This window comes from Rhinolophus hipposideros (genome assembly GCF_964194185.1).
Source record: "Rhinolophus hipposideros genome assembly, chromosome: 9".
NCBI lineage: Eukaryota > Metazoa > Chordata > Mammalia > Chiroptera > Rhinolophidae > Rhinolophus > Rhinolophus hipposideros.
The window spans coordinates 27,676,751-27,696,413 of NC_138055.1; the positions used below are offsets into that span (position 1 = coordinate 27,676,751).

The window sequence follows — 19,663 nt, forward strand, 5'->3', positions numbered from 1 at the left end:
ACAAAGGTGTACGCATTGTCTCCAAAAAGTCACATTTTAAAAGGCCTATTAGACTTTGGAAACTTGGGGTGTGAGAAGTGAGGAGAAAGCTGGGGAATCTTGGGCCTTACCCATTAATTCACATGCATAGTAACACAGGTTAGTTTGCCAGATGTGCTAATCCAGTACTTCAAAAGCACAGAGCTCCCCTCCTGCAAGGCAGTGGGGTAGAGCCTTGCCTGAGCCCTGACACTGAGGGGGCAAGCCACTTAAGGATTGTTTGACAAGTAAACAAAGACAAGCTTCAGTAGGATTGGCTTGATAAAGGAAAGGGCGTGGGCAGCCAGCGAGGGGGAACCAGACACCAAAGGCAAATTCCTTTATTTCATAATTTTATCTGGCATTCCCATTCTCAACCTGCATTGTGAGGCTTTAAGAGAGGTAGTTAGGAAAGTAGCGAGATAATGATCTCTCCGCCCCGGGGCAGCACTAATGGGGCTCAACTGAGGACAGTTGTAACAGGTGGAGCCGCGCAGCTAATTCGGGACCCCTTCCCCCGCCCTCCCCCCCGGAAGTTTTCCTTGGCCTCTACCAGGCTTGGGCGGGTGGGCCCTGAGAGGGGGGCCACCCCGTCCTGTCGCGCGCCTGGTTTCCTATTCTGCTCTGGTGGGGTGAGAGCCGTGGAGAGACAGGGAAGGGCCCCTTGGGGGTTAGCTCCCTGTTCTATTTACTCGAGTAAACACGGTAAGTCTGTACCCCCCTTCGCAGCCCACACAGGGGCTGCGGGACCCGGGAATTAACAACGGCGCTGCAACCTGGCTAGCCCTTGCCCTTCGGGGATAGAAGTGCCAGGCGGGAAGCGCGGGTGTGGCTCCCTCCCGGAGGTGACAGCCTTCAGGACTGATAAGGAGCGGTGCCGCTGGCCCCTTTCTTTTACCCGGTGCCGGGGGACCGGCCGGCCCGTGCGTTCGTCTCTGCGCGGTCTGATGAGCTGGGCGGGGCCGAGGTGCCCTCCTCTCCATTTCAAGGGTGACTGTGCCGCTGACGTCAGGCGGCTTGTGGCTCATTCCCTGGCGCGGGGACTTTATTTTCATAACAGCATGCAGTGCCGTGGAACTGGAATAGGCGTGTCCTTTCCCCCTGACCCTCTCCCGCCCCGTGTCCCTCTGCTCACCCCTCGCTCCCTCCCTCCCTCCGGCGACAGCCGCCTTTATAACTGCTCGGCGCCGCGACGGCGGGATCGCTGTAACGGGCTCCCCAGCACCTAGGTCCTGCCTCTAACGCGCGGGAAGCAGCGCGAGTTCAAGCGCCAAAGCCGAGGCACAAGGTAAGCGAGGCTCCCAGGGCCCGCGCGCGCCCCGCCCCCACATGTAAATCCCGGGGAGAGTGGCGTCGCGAGGGGTGGGATGCGCGAGGGAAAGCGTGGGGATGGACTACAGCTGGCTGGGAGCAAAACGGAGTCCCAAGAAAGAACTTGCGCTAGTTTAATTCAGTCTATACGGTATACATTTTTTTCCTGGGCTTCCCAGGCTAAGCCAGAGGCGGAGAGCAAAATGAACATCAGAATAGTGGTTTCTGCTCAGACACATTGTACACACTCTTAGTAGGTGGAATCCTGGGCAGGCAGCGTGCAGTTCTGGGATTGCTCTAGGGAAGGAGAAAAGAGGGCGAAAGATGTTAGAGGAAGGGAAGGGACTCGGATGGAGACGGGTCAGGAGGAGGGCGATCGTGACAACTGCTACTTTACCCAGTTACTGAAAAGTTCCTAGTTATTTTGTCCTTCCACTAGAAGCGTGCCCTTCGGAATTTTGGGAAATAGATTCTAGAAGCTACCCCTTCCCTTGATGTGAGCGTGGGGCCTTCAGCTCCACAGCATTCCCTCCTCTGCTGTCCCTTGAGTTGCTCAGGAACTCCAGGCAGATGGAATTTGAATGTCCAGTAACAGCCCACCTTCCCCAACAACAAAATAGGACTGGAGAATGGCTCCATAGCTGTCCAAGATAGCCCCTAAAACAACTGGGGTGGGGAAGGAAGGGCTAACAAGTAGGGGAAGTCTGCTCAGCTTCAAGGAATTTGAAGGGCTTTTCATTCCTGACTTCTTTCCAGGCTGATTTTCTCCTCTGAGGGTTTGTAAATGCCACACCTGTTGAGGGTTCAGCTGAATCATCCACTGCTGTGGGCTCATTCCTGAGGGGAATACTTGAACCACTTCAGACACAATGGCCTGGGGCCCACGGAGGGCTGAGGATGGAGTCTGAGCTCCACCCTCCAGCTGCGTGTTGCCTGCTACTTGGAGGGGGAAGGAATGAGGGGAGGAAGGGTCAGGAGAGTTGTTACCTGGGAGACAGAAAGGTTCCTCCAGGGTGTGGAGAGGTGTGTGCTTCAAGGGCAGATGGGAATGAGCAGAACTCAGAATGGGCAGAACATTCCTGGGAAGGGCTCTCGACCTGAGTCAGAAAGCCTGATTTCTCCTTTTGACTCTGTAGGACCATGTAGCTATGAGAAAGCAAGGGCCTGGGCCTTGAGTTTCTGCTGAGAGGTCTTGGGAAGCCCCACAGCTCCTTCCTAGGCTGAGATTCTAGCTCCTCTGTATCTGCACATGTCCCCTAGGGGTCCTCTGTGGCGTCTGTATCTTTATATTTCACTCCTTAGTGGAAACTGAGGATAATATTAGTGTGTGAAGAAGGATTTTTGACTGTGATTTTATTCTTCTCATTCTGGGAGTTTGTCTTCAGATCTAGTGCTATTTAAAAATCCATAGACTGAGCTAAGGAAATGGGCAGGAAATGATGTGTTGGTACTACCTTAATAGGCCCTTTAAAAACAGTGAATTGAATAGTATTTTACTTGAGGTGGTCTCAGATTTTCTGAGTAGTTTGATGTGTTTATTTCTGCTTGTATTCCTATTTTTATTGCCTTGTGGTTAGAATAGATAGTCTGTACATTTCTTCTTTTAGAATTTCAGGGTTTTTTTGGTGGTCTAAAATATGCTGGTTTTGTAAATATTCCACGACTACTGCGATAAAAGCAAATCATACAGCGTAGGGGTCGGTAGATTAGGTCCCTGGCCAAACACATCCCACAACCTCTTTTTGTAAATAAAGTTTTATTGGAGTACAGCCGTGCTCATTTTTCTATGTATTACCTATTAGTTCTTTCAGCTACAAACATGGCCTGCAAAGCCTAAACTACTTATTATCTGGCCCTTTACAGAAAATATTTGCTGATTACAGATATAGAGGATCTAAATTATATGATTAATAATGGAGATTAATAAATTATGAAGATAGACAATATTTTGATGAAAGTATCCATAGAGCATTTATAAAAATTTACCATATTATTATTGATTTTGTCTATTTCATTTGCTGAGGACTGATAAGGAAGTATTGACGTCTCCTGTACCTGTAGTATTTCTTTTGATTTCTCCTTGTATTTCTGGTAGTTTTTGTTTTATGGGTTTTGGTGTTATGTTATTCAGTACATAAAAGTTTATGACGGTTGTGTGTTTAATGTGGCATATCCCTCACTATTATAATATAATACCTTTCTGCCTTGATTAAACTTTGTGTGATATTAATACCTTAACTCTTACTTAATTTTCCTTCCTCGAACAAGCTATTTAACTTCGTACCTGATACACAATACCTGCTAAATAAACATCTATTATTATTATTGCTTTTTTGCATTTATTTTCATTTGTTTTCTTCCTTTTGCTTTTCGAATCCTGTTGTTTAAGGTGAGGTTCTTATAAGTGTAGTATAGTTTAATTTAGTCTTTTTTCAAAATAAAAAAGTTACCAGTTACATTTATTGTAATAATAGTTGCTTATGTTATCATCTGATTTTTGGCCGTGTGATCTGCTTTCTCATTCTTCTCCCATATTAGGTAGTCTATGTTGTATTTTTAGTTCTACTAGGCCACTGAGTGGATGAGCCATTTTTAAGGCTTAGCAATATAGGCTTGTAAGAATATTGATAAGTTTAGCTTGGGGCTTATTGGATCGAACATGAATGTTACCTTTATATATTGGAATAAAATATTTAAAAGAAGGTGTCTTTGAGAGCTTTGAGGTGGTATACCAGTAAATGACTTCACTTTATCCACCTACCTATTTTCTGGAAATTCCATTTCTTAAAATTCTGGGCCTAAGAGATTTGAAAGTTTCACTCAAAATCTTATTTTTCTTTTAAATTCCAGTATTTTATTTCATATTCCAGTAATTTTACATTAATCTATAGTCCACATGTTTTGTTTAGAATAGAGAAAGATGATAATATCTCCCGGGAATTACCCAAAAGTGAGGAAATTGAGACCAACACTGTTGTTATACTTGTTTAGCTCTGCCTGTGGTTGTATGATGGCTTATTTTCTCTCAGTTACTACGGAGAAACTCAATTGAGTGATGTTATTCAGATGTTATTCATAAGCTGGTGCGATGATGCATCACTTTTATGTCATCAGTATTCTGAAGGCTACCCAGAACATGGGATCCTGGAGATTTTCCTGTAGACACTTTCCAATTATAACTCATCCTTCATCGAGGGCAGAGAAATTTCTCTGGGACTCCACCCTTGCCTTAGAACTCAGCCTAGATAAAAATATGAGGATCAGCATATATTCATCTTCAAAAGTTCTTCCTCCCCATTAGTCACACTTGCTAATAAATAACTTGCTTTGAGTAAATAGTCAATGGTCAGTTTTACTTCAAAACATTTGCTCAGCAACTACTGTGCAGAGCGCATAGTGATGGGGTACCAAGAAATAGATTTGCTCTATTTCCTTAAGAAGCTTGTTATCTCATAGGCAAATGAGCACTAATATTAATGTATAGAATCATATAACATATATATGGAAAAACTTGAGTCCCAAGAGGTACTTAACTGTAAAATGTATCAAGAGACCTACAAATTTAAAATGAGATAGGATTAATAATTTAAAAAAAACCCCTCAAGTTAAAGGTCAGTTTGGGGCCAGGTTTCAAAGAAATCTGGTAAATGGATTGTGACTAGGAGGAGCAGGGTCTTTTGGGCTAGGAGAATAATGTATGTGCTGAAGCAAAGGGCGTGACTTTGTCGGAGAAGGCCTTACATGAGCCCCAATTCCCTACCAGGCAGAAAATACTCTGGGAAGATTTGCTAGCCTCACATAGAGGCAGAGAGGGGAGTTAGGAAGGCAGGAGAAGATGAATGGGAGGACTAGTTGGAGAAAAGCCTTGAAGCTCAAACTGAGGCTGAATCGGTTACAACAGACAAATAGGAGCTAATAATATGCTTTTTAGCTGCTAAATCCCAAGCTCCAGGCCTTCTGGGAAACCATCTGGGCTTATTTCTTTTACTAACCTCCTGCAATTTCTTTTAAACATCCTTTGCTGATTCTTACTTTGATGAGATGGTGTTCCCATGCTTCTTCCTTGGCCTTCTTGCTCCCGATGTGTGCTCCCTGTGTGATCTGGCCTCCTCTCAAGGCATCAGATGTCTCCGACAGGCCCAATCTGTGTGTCTAGCTCAAACTTCTCCGGAGCTTCAGACCCACATGTCCAAGTGTAGAGAGGGTCGACTTAGCTTGGTGTCTAGGAGCCTGGCTTTTCAGAGCCATGTGATCATGGACAAATTATTTAATTTCACTGTGTTTCAGTTTTCTCATCTGTAAAAAGGGGGCATAATAATAGGGTTGTTGTGGGGATTAAATGAAACACTGTGTGGCCCAGAGTAAAGTCGCAGGAGAACTAAGCGTTTGTTCTTCCTGGATCCGTCCAATCACATATCCCATATTCATCTCAGATTCAACAAAGCTAAACTTAGCATCTCCCCTCCTAAGCCTGTGTTTCTAAGCCCCATTCAGTTGTCTAAGCTAGAAGTCAGGGAATTAACCTGGACTCCTTCATTTCTCAAGCCTTGTCTTTTTTACCTTCCTAAAAATCTCCCACCATTCCCTGCTGATCTTTCATATTTCCTCTTCCTGGCTCCTCTCTAAAGCCTTTTTTTAAAAACCCCATTAGGTAGAATGGGTCACTGTTTTTCATGCGCCCTCAGCATTTCCTGCACACTCTGTAACTCCTTATTTGCATGTCCGTGTGACTGTTGGTCGTCCCAGGGGCAGCAGCCACACTTGTGCTCTGAGTGACTTGTACACTTAACACAGTACCGGACACAAAGTAGGCACTTAAATGTTTGTTGATTGACAGGAAGATTGACTGAATACAGGATTGCTTGATTTGGAGACTTAGAGATGATTAAGTGGAGAGAGGCTAGAGTCAGGGAGAAAGGCTTCAGAGATCATAACAGTGATTTAAGAGATGAAATGACAGATTACGTTATGATAATAGGTATAAAAACATGTAAATGAGAGAATATATATAAAAACATATAAATGCTCAGCATCGTGCCTGGCTCACAAGAGGACTTGGTATGTGGAAGTCGTCATTCTTTTTATTCATAATTATATTTTGACTATTGTTATTACTACTGATTAAATGTGGCAATTCAGGAATAGAGAGGAAATTAAAATACTAGAAAATAAAAAATTTGCCTGGTGTGAAGGTTCAGCTTCAACAAACAGTAAAATTATTTGATACCAGTTCCCAGGCGATCCTAAGAGGAAGGTATTGTTCTCTCTATTTTTAGATGACAGAAGAGATAAATCTCATAAGGAGGAAGATAAGATCAACTTTTAGCAAGGTTCAGGGCCCCAGGTAATTCATGCTCAGATACTCCAGAGGTTCCAGAGGTGGGCCGCAGAGACCTGTGCAATGCTGGCATTTGTGCTTCATACCAGTCAATGTTGTATGTTGGCCAAGGCCATAGGTAGGATCAGCATTGCTCCAGGAAAGACCCTATGGCTTTGCCCTGCAGGTGGCTGTTCCCCTGGTGTCTTTCTCCTTGGCCTGCGCTCAGACCCTTCAACCTCACTTCTAGCTCTGGTTTGGGGTTTCGTTAGAAGTTTGTGGTATGTAATTTTTTAATGACAGGAGATGGGGCCAGAAAGAGGATGAGGTAGAGAGAGAAAGAGATTGGGAAATTGTCTGCAAGGAGCTCCCCAGAGGGATTAACAGTCAACAGGGACCCTCCCTCCTTTTCTAGAGGAAAGGACGGAACTTCCAGGAGATGGTGTCCATACACATGAAGGCAGCTGAAACCCCTTATTCCTAAAGAGAAGGCTTGGAATTGAGCCCAGTAAGTGGCTCTCTCCTTCCCTGCCTCTTCCCTCCTCCCCTCCCTCTCTTGAGGCCTGTCTGCCTCTCCTCCTCCCCATCTCCTCCTCCTCCTCTGCTTGTTGTTCTTTTTCTTTTTCCTTCCTCCATCTTTCTTTTTTTTCTTAACCTTTAGGTCGATACCCTAACTCATTCTAGAAGGGTTTAAGGCAGTGCCAAGTGATTTCAGGGTCTCAGTTGCCAGTGTCATTGGATTGTTGGACAGCGGGTGGTTAGCTGAATTAGTGAAGGGAGGGGTGCCTCATATTTAAGACTCAGTCATTTTTTCGTATGTCCCAGGCGAGAGGCTACGCACACTAAGATCTTACCATCTTTCTCCAAAGTTCAGGATTTAGTCATCAGGGATTTGGGTCGGAGCATATGACTATATTCCAGTAAATTCCTCTCTGCTGGGAAAGCCTCTGGATTCATGGTTTCCTAGGAGACACCTGGAATCACTTAGCTAGGTTCCAGACATGGCCCAGAGCTCCTAACTTCAGACCCAAAATGTGATTTTAGCAATTTTAGACAGTGTGTGAGAAGGAAGATGGGAGCAAGGGGGCGGGGTTGGACTAAGGATAGCAGACTGGGGCCTTATGAGGAAACCAGGTGCACTCCACCCCACCCAATCCCCTGAGCAGCCAGCCCCACCTTCCCCACCAGACTCCATTTCTGTTCATATGCTCACTCACCCAATGTGGTTAGGCACTTACCACAAATCAGGTGCTAGGCTGGAGGCTGTGGAAAGACATTTAATAACTCAGTCCCCACCTCCACAGAGCCTTTATGTTTAGATGGAGATACAGACTTCCCAAAAGGCAAGGCAGAGCGGTGTGACAAGTGCTGTGGTAGGCAATGAGGAGGGTCTCTCAGAATTCAAAAGACATGTCTCTCACTAGACTTGGGCGTCAAAGGAAGCACCTTGGAAGAAGGGGCCTCTAAGCCAAATGAAGGGAGTGGGGAAGTCACAAGAATGTTCCAAGCAGATGGGACAGCATGCCTGAAGTGAGATAGCAGGGCTTGTTTGAAGGAGTAACAAGAAGTCCACATATTGGGGACTGGGAGGAAAGTGTGGGGAGGCATGAGGCTGGAGAGATGGGAGAGGCAGGAGAGCAGGCAGGGGCTGAGGCTGCAAAGCATTATACTGTGTGTGCAGGTTTATGGCTCTTTTCCCTGGCCGCAAATCATGTGGCTCAGAGAGGGTAAGCCTGGAGACAGAGGTCGGGCTTTTGAAGTGGTCCAGATAGAAATAATGGTGGGCTGAGATATTCAAGAGACATTGAAGTGGAAATGCGAGGGCATGGATGGGTTTGCTAATGTGGGGTAAGCCATTTATCTTAGGCTATTTCCCAACTCAGTGGTAGCGCTCTCTCTCTCTCTCTCTCTCTCTCTCTCTCTCTCTCTCTCTCTCTCTTCTCTCTCTCTCTCTTTTTCTCCCTTCCTTCCTTCCTTCCTTCCTTCCTTCCTTCCTTCCTTCCTTCCTTCCTTCCTTCCTTCTTTCCTTCCTTCCTTCCTTCCTTCCTTTCTTTCCTTTCGCCAAGCAAGCAGTGGATTTATAAAAAGAAATAGGGTAGTCCACTCCCAAGATGATGGGAGTGGGCAGGCCAGGAGAAGAGCAACTGTGCTGAAGAACAAAGAGGCTTAGGAGTGTATTGTTTCTAAAAGGAGGGTGCGAAATAGTCAAGTTTTAGCAGTGGCGTTAGAGGAGTTTCAGGAATAGATCTTAACCTGGCTTTTCACACCACTGCCTACGATTCACAAACGGGGAGACCCCAGGATGCATCTTGCCCACCTTCTCATCTTCTGTCACAGGATCTCTTTTCCAGCCCTGTCTGCTGTTGTAGAGCACACACAGCTGGTCTGCAAACAGTCGTTTCTTTAATGTGTTGGAGGGTATGCGTAACTCTGAACCGTTGGAGCAGCTCACAAGGGTAGGCTGAGCTCCTCAGAGGACAAAACCCGTGCTCAAAGCTAAAGCAGCACCCAGTGTTGTCATCGTCACCACATTGGTAACTGGCGGGTCCATCCTGGCGTTGACGTTCTTACCAGAGAAAGGGGCTATATGCTGGTGTGTTAAGACCTGTGACGTTGGAGTTAGAATTTGGGTTTGAGTACTGGTCCTTCTACTCATTTGCTCTGTGACTTTGGCGTCAGCTAACTTGTATCTCAGTTGCTGTACTTGTAGGACAGCGCTAATAATCATATGCGCTATATCCTAAGATGGTTGTGAGGGTTAAATTAGTAAAGTGCATAAAACTGGGCCTGGTCCCTGGTGGGAAGGAGTCACAAGGTCCTCCCTCCCCTTCAGAGCAGTCCCAGAGTAAATTGTCTCTTTCCGCCACCATTTGGTCTTTGTTGGAGCCAGTCCTTTCTTGGTTGGACCCTAGGCCTCTCTGCCCTTGAATCTGGTTGCAAACGATGTCTACATAACCACTAATCTCATTACATTTTCTCTTTTTTTGCTCCAGCCCTTATGTTCTTCAAGGCTGTTTCTCTGGCTAACTGGCAGTTTATAATCCCAAATGCTGATCGCTTCCCGTTTCCTCCTCAAACCCCGTTTTCTAGAAGTCCTTTTCAGCTCCCCAGAATCCTGTCCTCCTCCTCCAACCACCTTCCTGGTGTCTTTTCCTCATCTGGTCCATTCCCTGAGCGACACAGCACCTTCTCAGTACAGACTTGCTTGTTAATGAGTCTGGTGAGTTTTATTTTCCTCTGACTAAACAGGAAGTACTTAGAACATTTTAGACCTCTTGTGCAATCCCTGTTATGCTTGGAAAGGGATGGAGGAGGCTAATAAAGATAAATTAAGAAGGACAATTACTCCAAAAAAATTAGTCACTCGGATAAAAAATATTTACTAAGAAGTTTTTAAAAAGACATTTCTGAGAGAGTTAGGAAATATAAACCCTAACTGGATATTTGATATTAAAGGGTTATTGTTAATTTTTTAAGTGTGGTTAAGTTAAAAAGGAGTTTTTGTCATGTATATATATGTATGCAAGTATTTATGGATAAAATGATCTGATGTCTAGGATTTGCTTAAAAATAATCTAGTGGGTGGGGTGGAGAATATAGATGAAGCAAGATTGACTACATATTGATAATTTTTGAAACCGTGTGATGTGTCCATGGGTCTCCATTATACGATTTATTTTTGAGTATGCTTGAAAATTTCTATAATAAAAGCATACACATTTTAAAACAACCATTGTTAATGGATGGTTGCCAGATGGGAGATGGGTTGGGGAGCTGGGTGAAAAAGGTGAAGGGATTTAGAAGTACAAATTGGCAGTTACAAAATAGTCCCAGGGATATAAAGTACAGTATAGGGAATATAGTTAATAATGTTGCAACAAATATGTGTGGTGCCAGGTGGCTGGCTATTAGACGAATTGGGGGGATCACTGCCTAAATTATATAAATGTCTAACCATTATGCTGTACATTTGAGACTAATACAATACTGAATTCAGCTGTAATTGAAAAAAATAAATAAGAAAAAAAAATAAATAAAAAACCCTATTGTTTTAAAGGAGTTTTAGGGACTGTTTCTCCCCTGCATGATTGGCATGAGAGGTGGGGGTAAAACTGGGGAAATTGATTTTCTCCCCTCTCCCCACCCACTGCCATTGTTCTTGTCCAACTCGGGCTGTGGGTGCCAGGAGGTCCCGAGACAAAACCCCGTCTGCCTCACTGTCCTTTTGGCCAGCCCCGGAACTGTCCTCTAGGCAAAAACTTCACCGATCTCTGCCAAGATTTAGTCCTCAGTTTCAAAATCCTTCATAATTATCAGGAATTATGATAACAACCACTTGTCAATAAACAGCAGTACTTTGAGGGGTGGGGAAGGAATAGTTGGCAGGGAAGGGCAGGGAGGGTAAGAGAAGTACCTTTCCAGCCAGCCAGCCAGACACCACCCTTGTGATTAATCTGAGAGGGAGTAAAGTGGCAATGTGGAGGTGAGGGAAGATGAAATCACAGGGCCAGCCTGGGTCCCTTCCCTGTGTGTGCTGCCCTTGGCTTAGACCTGTTTCTTCATCTTCTGTGGTTGTGGCATAGACATGGGAGCGCCCTCCCCACCTCCCTTTCCTGTAGCACCACAGAGTGGACGTTTGTAGGCAAAGCATAACAGACTTTGGGTATTTGCATTTCAGTGGTTGCCTGTATCTGAAGCTCATTTACCTTTCTTTTTCCTCCTCTTTCTCATTCTCTCTGCCCCGGAGAGGTGGAACCTAACCCCTTCTTTGCTCTGTGCTCTGCGTGTAGTCGGGATGACTGGGGTATAATTTCTGTGGGGTGGAGTGGAGGTGACAAACCCACAGTAAGGGAAGGCCAAGGGAGGCCTGTGGCAGCAGTGGCAATTTGTCTGTCTATCTCCTGCTATGGCAGGGAACATGTCTGTTTTCCCCTTTATCATTGAGTACCTAGAAGAGTGATTGGCATATAGGGGTGCTCAGTAAATATTGGCTGAATGAATGACTATATAATACAAAGTTAAGCTTGGAGGGCCAATTTCATAAAAAAGTTAGGAAGGTGGATTTAAGCTATAAAGGATTTATTTTTATTATTTACCTTATTTTATTCTAACATACCACACATATATTCTAATATTCATTCATTTATTCGTATATTATACTGTGTGTGTGTGTGTGTGTGTGTGTGTGTGTGTGTGTGTGAGATTAAGAGCTCATTATGACAGGGAAGACTCCTTCCATTACTTTTTGGAATTAGTAGAACCATCCTACAAATCTTAAGGAGGGGGAAAACACCCTTCTAATATATGACAACAGAACTGAAGAAGTAGATCCAGCAGCTGAGAAGCAACTGTTTGGCCTTCCTTCTGTAGGGAAATCTACCATTCAGAGAATTCCTCTTATCCACGAGAGAATGGGACAAATAATGTCTGAAACAGGGCCAGAGATGGAAAAAACCTTGAGACTGATAAATTATCATTAAAGTTTTAACTTTAAGCTTCGGTATTTCCACATTCACTAATTCATAAGGCAACACTAGCCCAAAATATCAGGAAAGCTGACAAGTTATTTGTGACATAGTATTTGAAGTAAGATTCTGAAACCTCAACAGAGAACAAGGTCTGGCTTCAGGGTAAATATTAATATAGTTAAATTGCAGGGAGGGAGGTATGAGATTTGCCCCTCCCTCAGCCTTTAGGATTTGCCACAAGAAGTGGAGAAAAATTAGTAGCTTTGTTTAATGTAGAAAGTTCATGGGTAAAACTCTAGTTGAACGTCCAGAATTTTTCCCTAATCTTTTTTGGTCCTCTGTGCAAGAGTTTGTTAGGACATTCACCCCCATCCCCATTTTGCTTTGCTGCAGGAGCAGAATGACCACCGTCCCTCCTGGTTGCCGCCAGAACCTGCACCCCAGGTACTACCGACTTTGTGATCAGAATGCAATTTGGGGCATCGTCCTGGAAGCGTTGGCCGCAATTGGCGCTGTTACCTCGGTGGCCTTCATGCTAGCTCTCCTGGTCCTCATCTGCAAGGTGCAGGACTCCAACCGGCGAAAGGTGCTGCCGGTCCAATTTCTCTTCCTCCTGGGTGTGCTGGGGGTCTTCGGCCTCACCTTCGCCTTCATCATCACCCTGGACAACAGTACGGGACCCACACGCTTCTTTCTCTTCGGCATCCTCTTCTCCCTCTGCTTTTCCTGCCTCCTGGCTCACGCTTTGAACTTGACGCAGCTGGTCCGCGGGAGGAAGCCCCTCTCCTTGCTGGTGATGTTGGGCCTGGCTGTGGGCCTCAGCCTGGTGCAGGACGTCATTGCTATTGAGTATGTCGTCCTTACCATGAACAGGACGAACGTGGCAATCTTCTCTGAGCTGCCTCCTCCTCGGCGCAATGAAGACTTTGTCATGCTGCTCATCTACGTTCTCTTGTTGATGGTGCTGACCTTCCTCACATCCTGCTTCACCTTCTGTGGCTCCTTCACTGGCTGGAAGAGACACGGGGCCCACATCTACCTCACCACACTCCTCTCCATTGTCATCTGGGTGGCATGGATCACTCTCTTGTTCACCCCTACCCCTGGCCCTGAGTGGGATGATACCATTCTCAGCTCAGCCGTGGTGGCCAACGGCTGGGTCTTCCTGTTGGTTTATGTTGCACCCGAGTTTCAGCTGCTCACAAAGCAACAGAACCCCATGGATTATCCTGTGGAGGATGCTTTTTGTAAACCTCAATTCATGAAGCAGAGTTATGGTGTGGAGAACAGAGCCTACTCTCAAGAGGAAATCACTCAAGGTACAGAGCCTGGCTGGCTGGAGACTCCTCAAAAGAAAGATGGGGGACAGGCATAGGGTATTATAACTGTCAGGAACACACAAGATTATCCACATCACACCCCTGAAAGAACAGATAAGGTCTCCAAGGCTCAGCTCTTGCTTCAAATCATCCAGCTGGTTAATGACAAGTAGAACGAGAACCTGGCCTCTGGAGTTGTGATTTAGTACTTTCTACATAATACCATGTAGGTTTCTCTGAATCAAAATAAGATGGAGCAAAGGAATGGAAAAGGAACAACTAGAAAAATTCTTAGTGACAAGTAGGTGAGATTGTATTCTTTATTAAAGATACCTAGGCATTCCTTCTAGAAATGTGGGACCTTTATATATTTGGGTGCATAAAGCTAAGCCATGATTTCCTGCAGTGATCACAGAGCTCAGAGCTGGTAGAAAGCCCTTTTATCATAAATCAGTGGAAATCTCCATAAAGTTACCACAGATTCTGATTTAGCCTGAAGAGCTACATTTTACTGCACGTCTCAGGGCACATGGGAGGGAAGAGATCATATCTGACATAAAAGAATGAACCTATTTTGCTCTTGCCTGGAGTTGTGAGTAGCCAGGTGTTCTGTTGTTGTTCTCATAACAAAAAGAGGCTAAACTGATAGCCAGACACTGCCCTTGTCCATAGGGAGCTATTTGTTGGTCTCCAGGGTTTACGCTGATCCCTGGGACTAATCAGGGGAGGGGGAATGGGTTTGGGACAAAAGTGAAGTGCCTCCAAGACCTGTGTCTTAGCTTAAGCTACCAATCGGTCTCCTCTTGAAGCCTGAGGTGCAAAGCTTCTCACTGCAGCTGGGGGCTCGGCTCCTGGGCACCTGTAAGCCTGAAGGGGTGGGAAAGTGCCAGAGGGGGTATTTTACCCACCCATCCCCTCCTGTCAATTGTCTTCACTCTGTTACCTCACTACTGGACTCCCTGTTATCATTCCCTCACTAGTCTTTCTTCCTTTAATCCTTCTTTCCATCCATTTTAGGGGCCACTGTCAGCTTGCTCTCTCTAAGATACCCCCCTGGCCACCACACTTACTGCTCACATACCTTACCATCTCCTCAGTGCATTGATCAGATCCTGCGAGAGGCTTTTCACAGCCAGCACCCAACAACCACAGAAGCTGTGCTTTCAGTCCAAACCAACCACGTCACTGCATTTTCCTGCCTCTGCGTCAGGCTCAAGGCGTGTCTGTCCTCTTTTTGACAGTCTTCTTCTTCCTTATTCTTGCCCTTTTCCAGAGTCACCCATTCCCCAATCTCCATCAGGATTCACTCTGCCTGCACAGCTGTAGAACTCTGATGTGCTCTTCGTCTTTCATTGCACGTTATTCGTACAGTTGTCATGTGTTCCTTACGCTCTAGAGTCAGCCTCAGGGCAGGAATCACGTTGGTTAATCCTTATATTCTTCATAATATCTTATATATAGAAGGTGTTTAGGTATTTACTGAGTAACTGGAACAGGTAAATTTGAAATGGATTGCTTTAAATTGTATTCATGATGATTGTATGTGTTTTCTCTTCTGGTTTCAAGTTTAAATCCCTCTGATTCCCCCCAAATCCATTGAAAACGATTGCTCATAAATTCCGTGCCTTTTCAAAGAAAATGATAAAAAAAAATTTTTCTCTCTTGTCAGACAGTTAAGGAAGTGGGTAAATCCCCAGTGAGATTCACTCTAGGTACACTTTTGGCCAGACCTGTATCTGAAAAGACTGGTTTCAAATGTGCTTTTGAAGTGATCTTAGGATGAGGTGGGCTGCTGGGGAGGTTTTGGAAAGGTATTTCTGTGGTGATCATATGCTGCTAGTTATTCATTTATTCAACCAATATCGTCCTTATTCTGTGTCTGGTCCTGGGCTTGAGGGTACAGTCCCTTCCCCCATGAAACTTATGTCGACCAGGGAGGTAGACAAGTCAATGGATAATGCATCATGCTTTGATAAATGACTGAACAAGGGTGAGCGCAGGTGAGAACACAAGAGAGGGGACTCTAATGCTTTAATTAGTCTTCTCCCTTTGTTTCAGGTCGTGAAGAGCTAGGTGACACGCTCTATGCCCCTTATTCCACCCATTTTCAGCTGCAGGTAAATGATGTCTTTCTCCTTTTTCATCAACAGTCTTAGCACCACAGGAACATTTGTCCCTTGGGAATAGATCTGGTTACCATTCTGATGGCCCCCTAGGTGGCCGCCTTGAAAGGATGGCCTGTCTACTTTGCTGTCACCACCTCATGGGGTTAGGACAGAAGACTGGAGTGTGGGCACAGGGAATACTTTAGGGGGAGGGTTTAGGAGAAGGGGAAGAAATTTAGGTTCTTGCCCAGATTAGAGTTCTGGTGAAATATCCGGGAATGGGAGTGAGTTTAACAATATGCTGCTTCCTTTTCAGAATCGGACCTCCCAAAAGGATTTCTCCATTCCGCGGGCCCAGACTCGGGCTAGTCCTTACAATGACTACGAAGGAAGGAAAACTGGCAGTTAGCTGTTCTGAAGAGTGGAACAAACCCAGCGAGTCAGTAGAACCAGTGGGGAGTTCAAAGGGATGTGGGCTAACGCCTGAGTCTTCTAAGGAAACTGTATGAAACATCATGGGAAGACCTGGCCTCCCTGCCAGCCGCAGCCACTGTTCTTCTGTTCTGGAATTGCTGTGGACTAATAAGACTGTAGTTTATCCTTTGTTCCATACTTAGGATGCTTCTTCTAAGTGGGAGTCTCAGGCAACTCAGGGTTAGCCTCTTACTGTTCCCGGTTACTTTACATGTGACTAAAGCTCTGGTCATCTGACCACGTACTGGGTCATTCAGCTTCAGAAGCCAACTCCTCTATTCAACACTGGTTTTATGAGGATCGCTTGACCCAGAGCAGAACTACAAATCTCACCCCTCCCTGCCTAAGTCTACACTGGAAGCCAACTTACTGGCACTCTTCCTTCTTGCCTGGGTAGGAGAGGTTAAAGGTCACCCTAAATTTACTCATCTGTATGGTGCTGCCTAACACGGGGCCTCTGTGGGTCCCCAGCACCAATTCACAGGTCCCCCCTCTCTCCTTGCATCATTCCCAAACTTGCTGTCAACCCCAGACTCATCTCCCCTATGTGTTTTACCAGGAGTTCTCCTTCCAGACCTCGCTAGCGTGGACAAGCCCAATTTCTCTTTGCCAGGAGAATTTGTGCACTGTTCTTTCTATAAATTCCTGGCACTGATTCTTCTCCCATTCCTTTGCTCCTCAGCCTCTGTCACTAGATTTGTACTGTGTTCCCCTCCTGTGTTCTGTAAGCGGGCATTGTCTACGGATGGGGTGTTCTTTATATAAATTATTCACTGTTCTTCACTTGGAGATGCAATAAAGACGTGGTGGCATTCTTTCATTGTGGCAGCAGCCGTATGAGTGGTGGGCATTAGACATGGAGGAGACATGGCTGGCTTCCTGGTTGGCATCATGTTGGAGCTGAAGTTCAAGGTTCAGTTCCAGTGGGTGTAGACTTGCCTCTTTTTCATGTGTCTCTCCTCTTCTCCATACGTATCTAAAACAAGTGTGTTTTTCCCAATTTTTGAGGTGAATGGCAAGGGTAAGAGGGGAACCAAGAAGGGTCATGGACCCTGAGGTTTTGCTCCAGGAAGACAAAGGAGTGGAAACTTTGCAATGGGGTTTGGCAGCCCAGGTAAGACAGGGAGAAAACCTCAAAGCCAGTTTCACACTTCACCTGAGGTTTAATTACAGGAGGGAATAAATCCAGATTCCTTTGTGACAGAATTGGTTCATAATATCTCTTAGAAAAGACATGGTACCTAACTATTGTTTACTTAATCCCGGAAATTGCTCTGCAGGGTACGGCAATAGGAAATTGCTCTTTGGTGAAGGAAAAAAGAAATTTCCATACACAGAAACTGAATGACATTTAAACACTTGTAGCTGAATCAGGGAGTTACCTCCCAAGAGCCTGACTCCCTGCTTTTCATCAAAATGAAAACCCAGTGTGGAAAGGACGAACTGCTGCCGCTGGAGTCATGGCAGAACAGGTATTTAGAAAGTTTCTCCCCCTCTCTGACCGAGTATTAGTTGACAGGAGTGCTGTGGAAACTGTAACCAAACGAGGCATTATGCTTTCAGAAAAATCTCAAGGAAAAGTATTGCAAGCAATTAGTAGTAGCTGTTGGATCTGGCTCTAAAGGAAAGGGTAGAGAGATTCAACCAGTTAGCATGAAAGTTGGAGATAAATTTCTTCCAGAATGTGGAGGCACCAAAGTAATTCTAAACGACAAGGATTATTTCTTATTTAGAGATGGTGACATTCTTGGAAAGTATGTAGACTGAAGTAAATCACTATTGACATGGCATCACGTGAAACAGCCCATTCCACTGAAGTTGTGAAATCTCATCAAGTAAGTAATTTCCATGTCTCTCTTTTGTAATAAACTAATGATATCCAAAGTAGTGACATCCAGTATCTCTTAAAATTTAATTTCACCGTAGTGACATAAACATTTCTAAAAAAAAAAAAAAAAAAAAAAAAAAAAAAGGAAAAAAAGAAAGATAAGAAAATGTGCTGTGTGGAAAGAGGTGAGGTGAGATTGGAGGTGAATTAGTGACATGCTTAATTAGGGCTATCCACATCCACAAAGATTTGGTGTATTATTTCTCACACAGCTTTGCACCAACATTAGCCAAGTTTTGTATTGAAAAGGGAGAATTACTAATAGTAATTGTATTGAAAAGGGAGAATTACTAATAGTAATAGGACTTATATCCTTCTAGACTGTTCTACTGTTTTTGAGAAGCCAGACCCAGTGAGGTTTGTTGTGAAGGAAGAACAATATAGTTTCACATACATTGTTTTGTCACAGTGTAGGTCTCAAGAAATACACATTCCCTTCCCTGGTCTCTGGCCTATCAGCCAAGCAAAGGGGGCAGAGTGAAAGGAAGAGCTACAAGATACTCTGGATGTGCTTTCTTAGTAGAGAAAAGTATCCCCATGACTGCAGTCCTCAAGTCAACCTCTTCAAAAACAGAAGAGGACATGAAAAGGTACCTATCACTGGAAATTGGTTTCTCTTTTAAGAAATAAAGTGGTCTCCAGAGTTTGGACAAATAGGCTGTCACCTGGCTGAGTTCTTGCTCCTGCCAAGCGGTAGAAGAATGCTGCCCATTCAATAGCACTTGCCATCCCCTGCTAACCTGTCTTCAGGACTTATGTCTTCTGCACATAATTAAACTCTGTTGTTAAAATGGGGACGTCTGGGGAGCAGGAGGTTTTGGCATCTGGCAATCACTGATATTGGCCAAGAGGGTTTCAAAGCCAGACCTGTAAGTCTTCATTTCCACCTGGGCTGAAATAGAACGTGCAAATATAGCCTTGCCTGGTCCTTGAGCAAAGCCTGTTGACTGATGGCTGGGAACCAAAATGACATCTCCTTTGAAAAATGGGTGATAGTGAAATGAAGTTCACAAGCTTTCTCTCATCTTTCATTGTCAAATGAGAAATGGTCTGCATCTCACCTCTGCCTCTCCCTTTCCGCCGAGAGGACGTCCGCAGCTGCTATACTCCCTGGTTCCACTTGATGGCGGTGAAACTTCAGCGTCAGCCCTCAGGGACGTCACGCCTCTCAAAAGCAAACATCTAAAGCTGCTTTCCTGTGAAGAGCTTGAGGCAGCACTGCAGTGCTCAGTGGGTTTGAGGCAAACGCATCCAATTTTAAAAGGCTTGTCTATACGCGTGTGATCGGCTTGCGTCCTCCCTCTTACCGTCTTTAGAGAATTTGCTTCCGATCTCCTCTGCCAGAGTTTAATTGCCCTGTGTCTTATTTTTGTGAAATTCTCCAAGGTATTTCCAGTCCATTTGCATGCAATTTGGCGTCTTCATAAATATTGGTCGCATATGCTGTTGTTACTAATGTCGACGAGTATTTATGTGGTGAGAACGTTGGCTTTTTGTCAGCAAAAGTGTGCCAAAACAAAGAGTACAGCCTGGTCCTGGAAACACAGCAATAACACCCATTCTTCCCTCCACACCCCTATGCATACTGGGTTTCCTTCCTTCAAGTCCAGACTTACTGCTGAGAACTGAGTTGTGCCCAACTGATCTTTTCCTTCCTTGCCCACGTCCTTCTGTTGCTACCAGGGTTCTAAGGTTTGCCCTTGTCCCAGCCCCATTCTGAACCATCAGATTATTTCAGAATTGGAGGTGCCAGCTTCAGAAAA

General features: G+C 45.0%; 1 protein-coding gene and 1 pseudogene across 4 annotated transcripts; both read left to right on the forward strand.

The window, feature by feature from the left end:
* The first annotated feature begins 398 nt into the window (after positions 1 to 398).
* On the forward strand, positions 399 to 17,954 carry GPRC5A (G protein-coupled receptor class C group 5 member A). Of its 3 annotated transcripts, none has more exons than XM_081058370.1 (5): positions 399 to 723; positions 1,184 to 1,306; positions 12,508 to 13,433; positions 15,492 to 15,550; positions 15,855 to 17,954. In XM_081058370.1, the coding sequence occupies exons 3-5, from the start codon at positions 12,515 to 12,517 to the stop codon at positions 15,945 to 15,947; spliced, it is 1,071 nt and encodes a 356-aa protein (XP_080914496.1). In that variant the 5' UTR covers positions 399 to 723; positions 1,184 to 1,306; positions 12,508 to 12,514; the 3' UTR covers positions 15,948 to 17,954. The 3 variants fall into 3 exon arrangements, with proteins under 3 accessions (XP_080914496.1, XP_080914497.1, XP_080914495.1); XM_081058371.1 differs by lacking the exon at positions 399 to 723 and adding an exon at positions 9,737 to 9,866 and having other exon boundaries at positions 1,072 to 1,306; XM_081058369.1 differs by lacking the exon at positions 399 to 723 and adding an exon at positions 9,640 to 9,866 and having other exon boundaries at positions 1,092 to 1,306.
* Positions 17,473 to 17,779, forward strand: LOC308501668 (10 kDa heat shock protein, mitochondrial-like; annotated as a pseudogene). The gene has a single exon. The product of its transcript is annotated as a 10 kDa heat shock protein, mitochondrial-like (transcript).
* Positions 17,955 to 19,663: the final 1,709 nt, after the last annotated feature.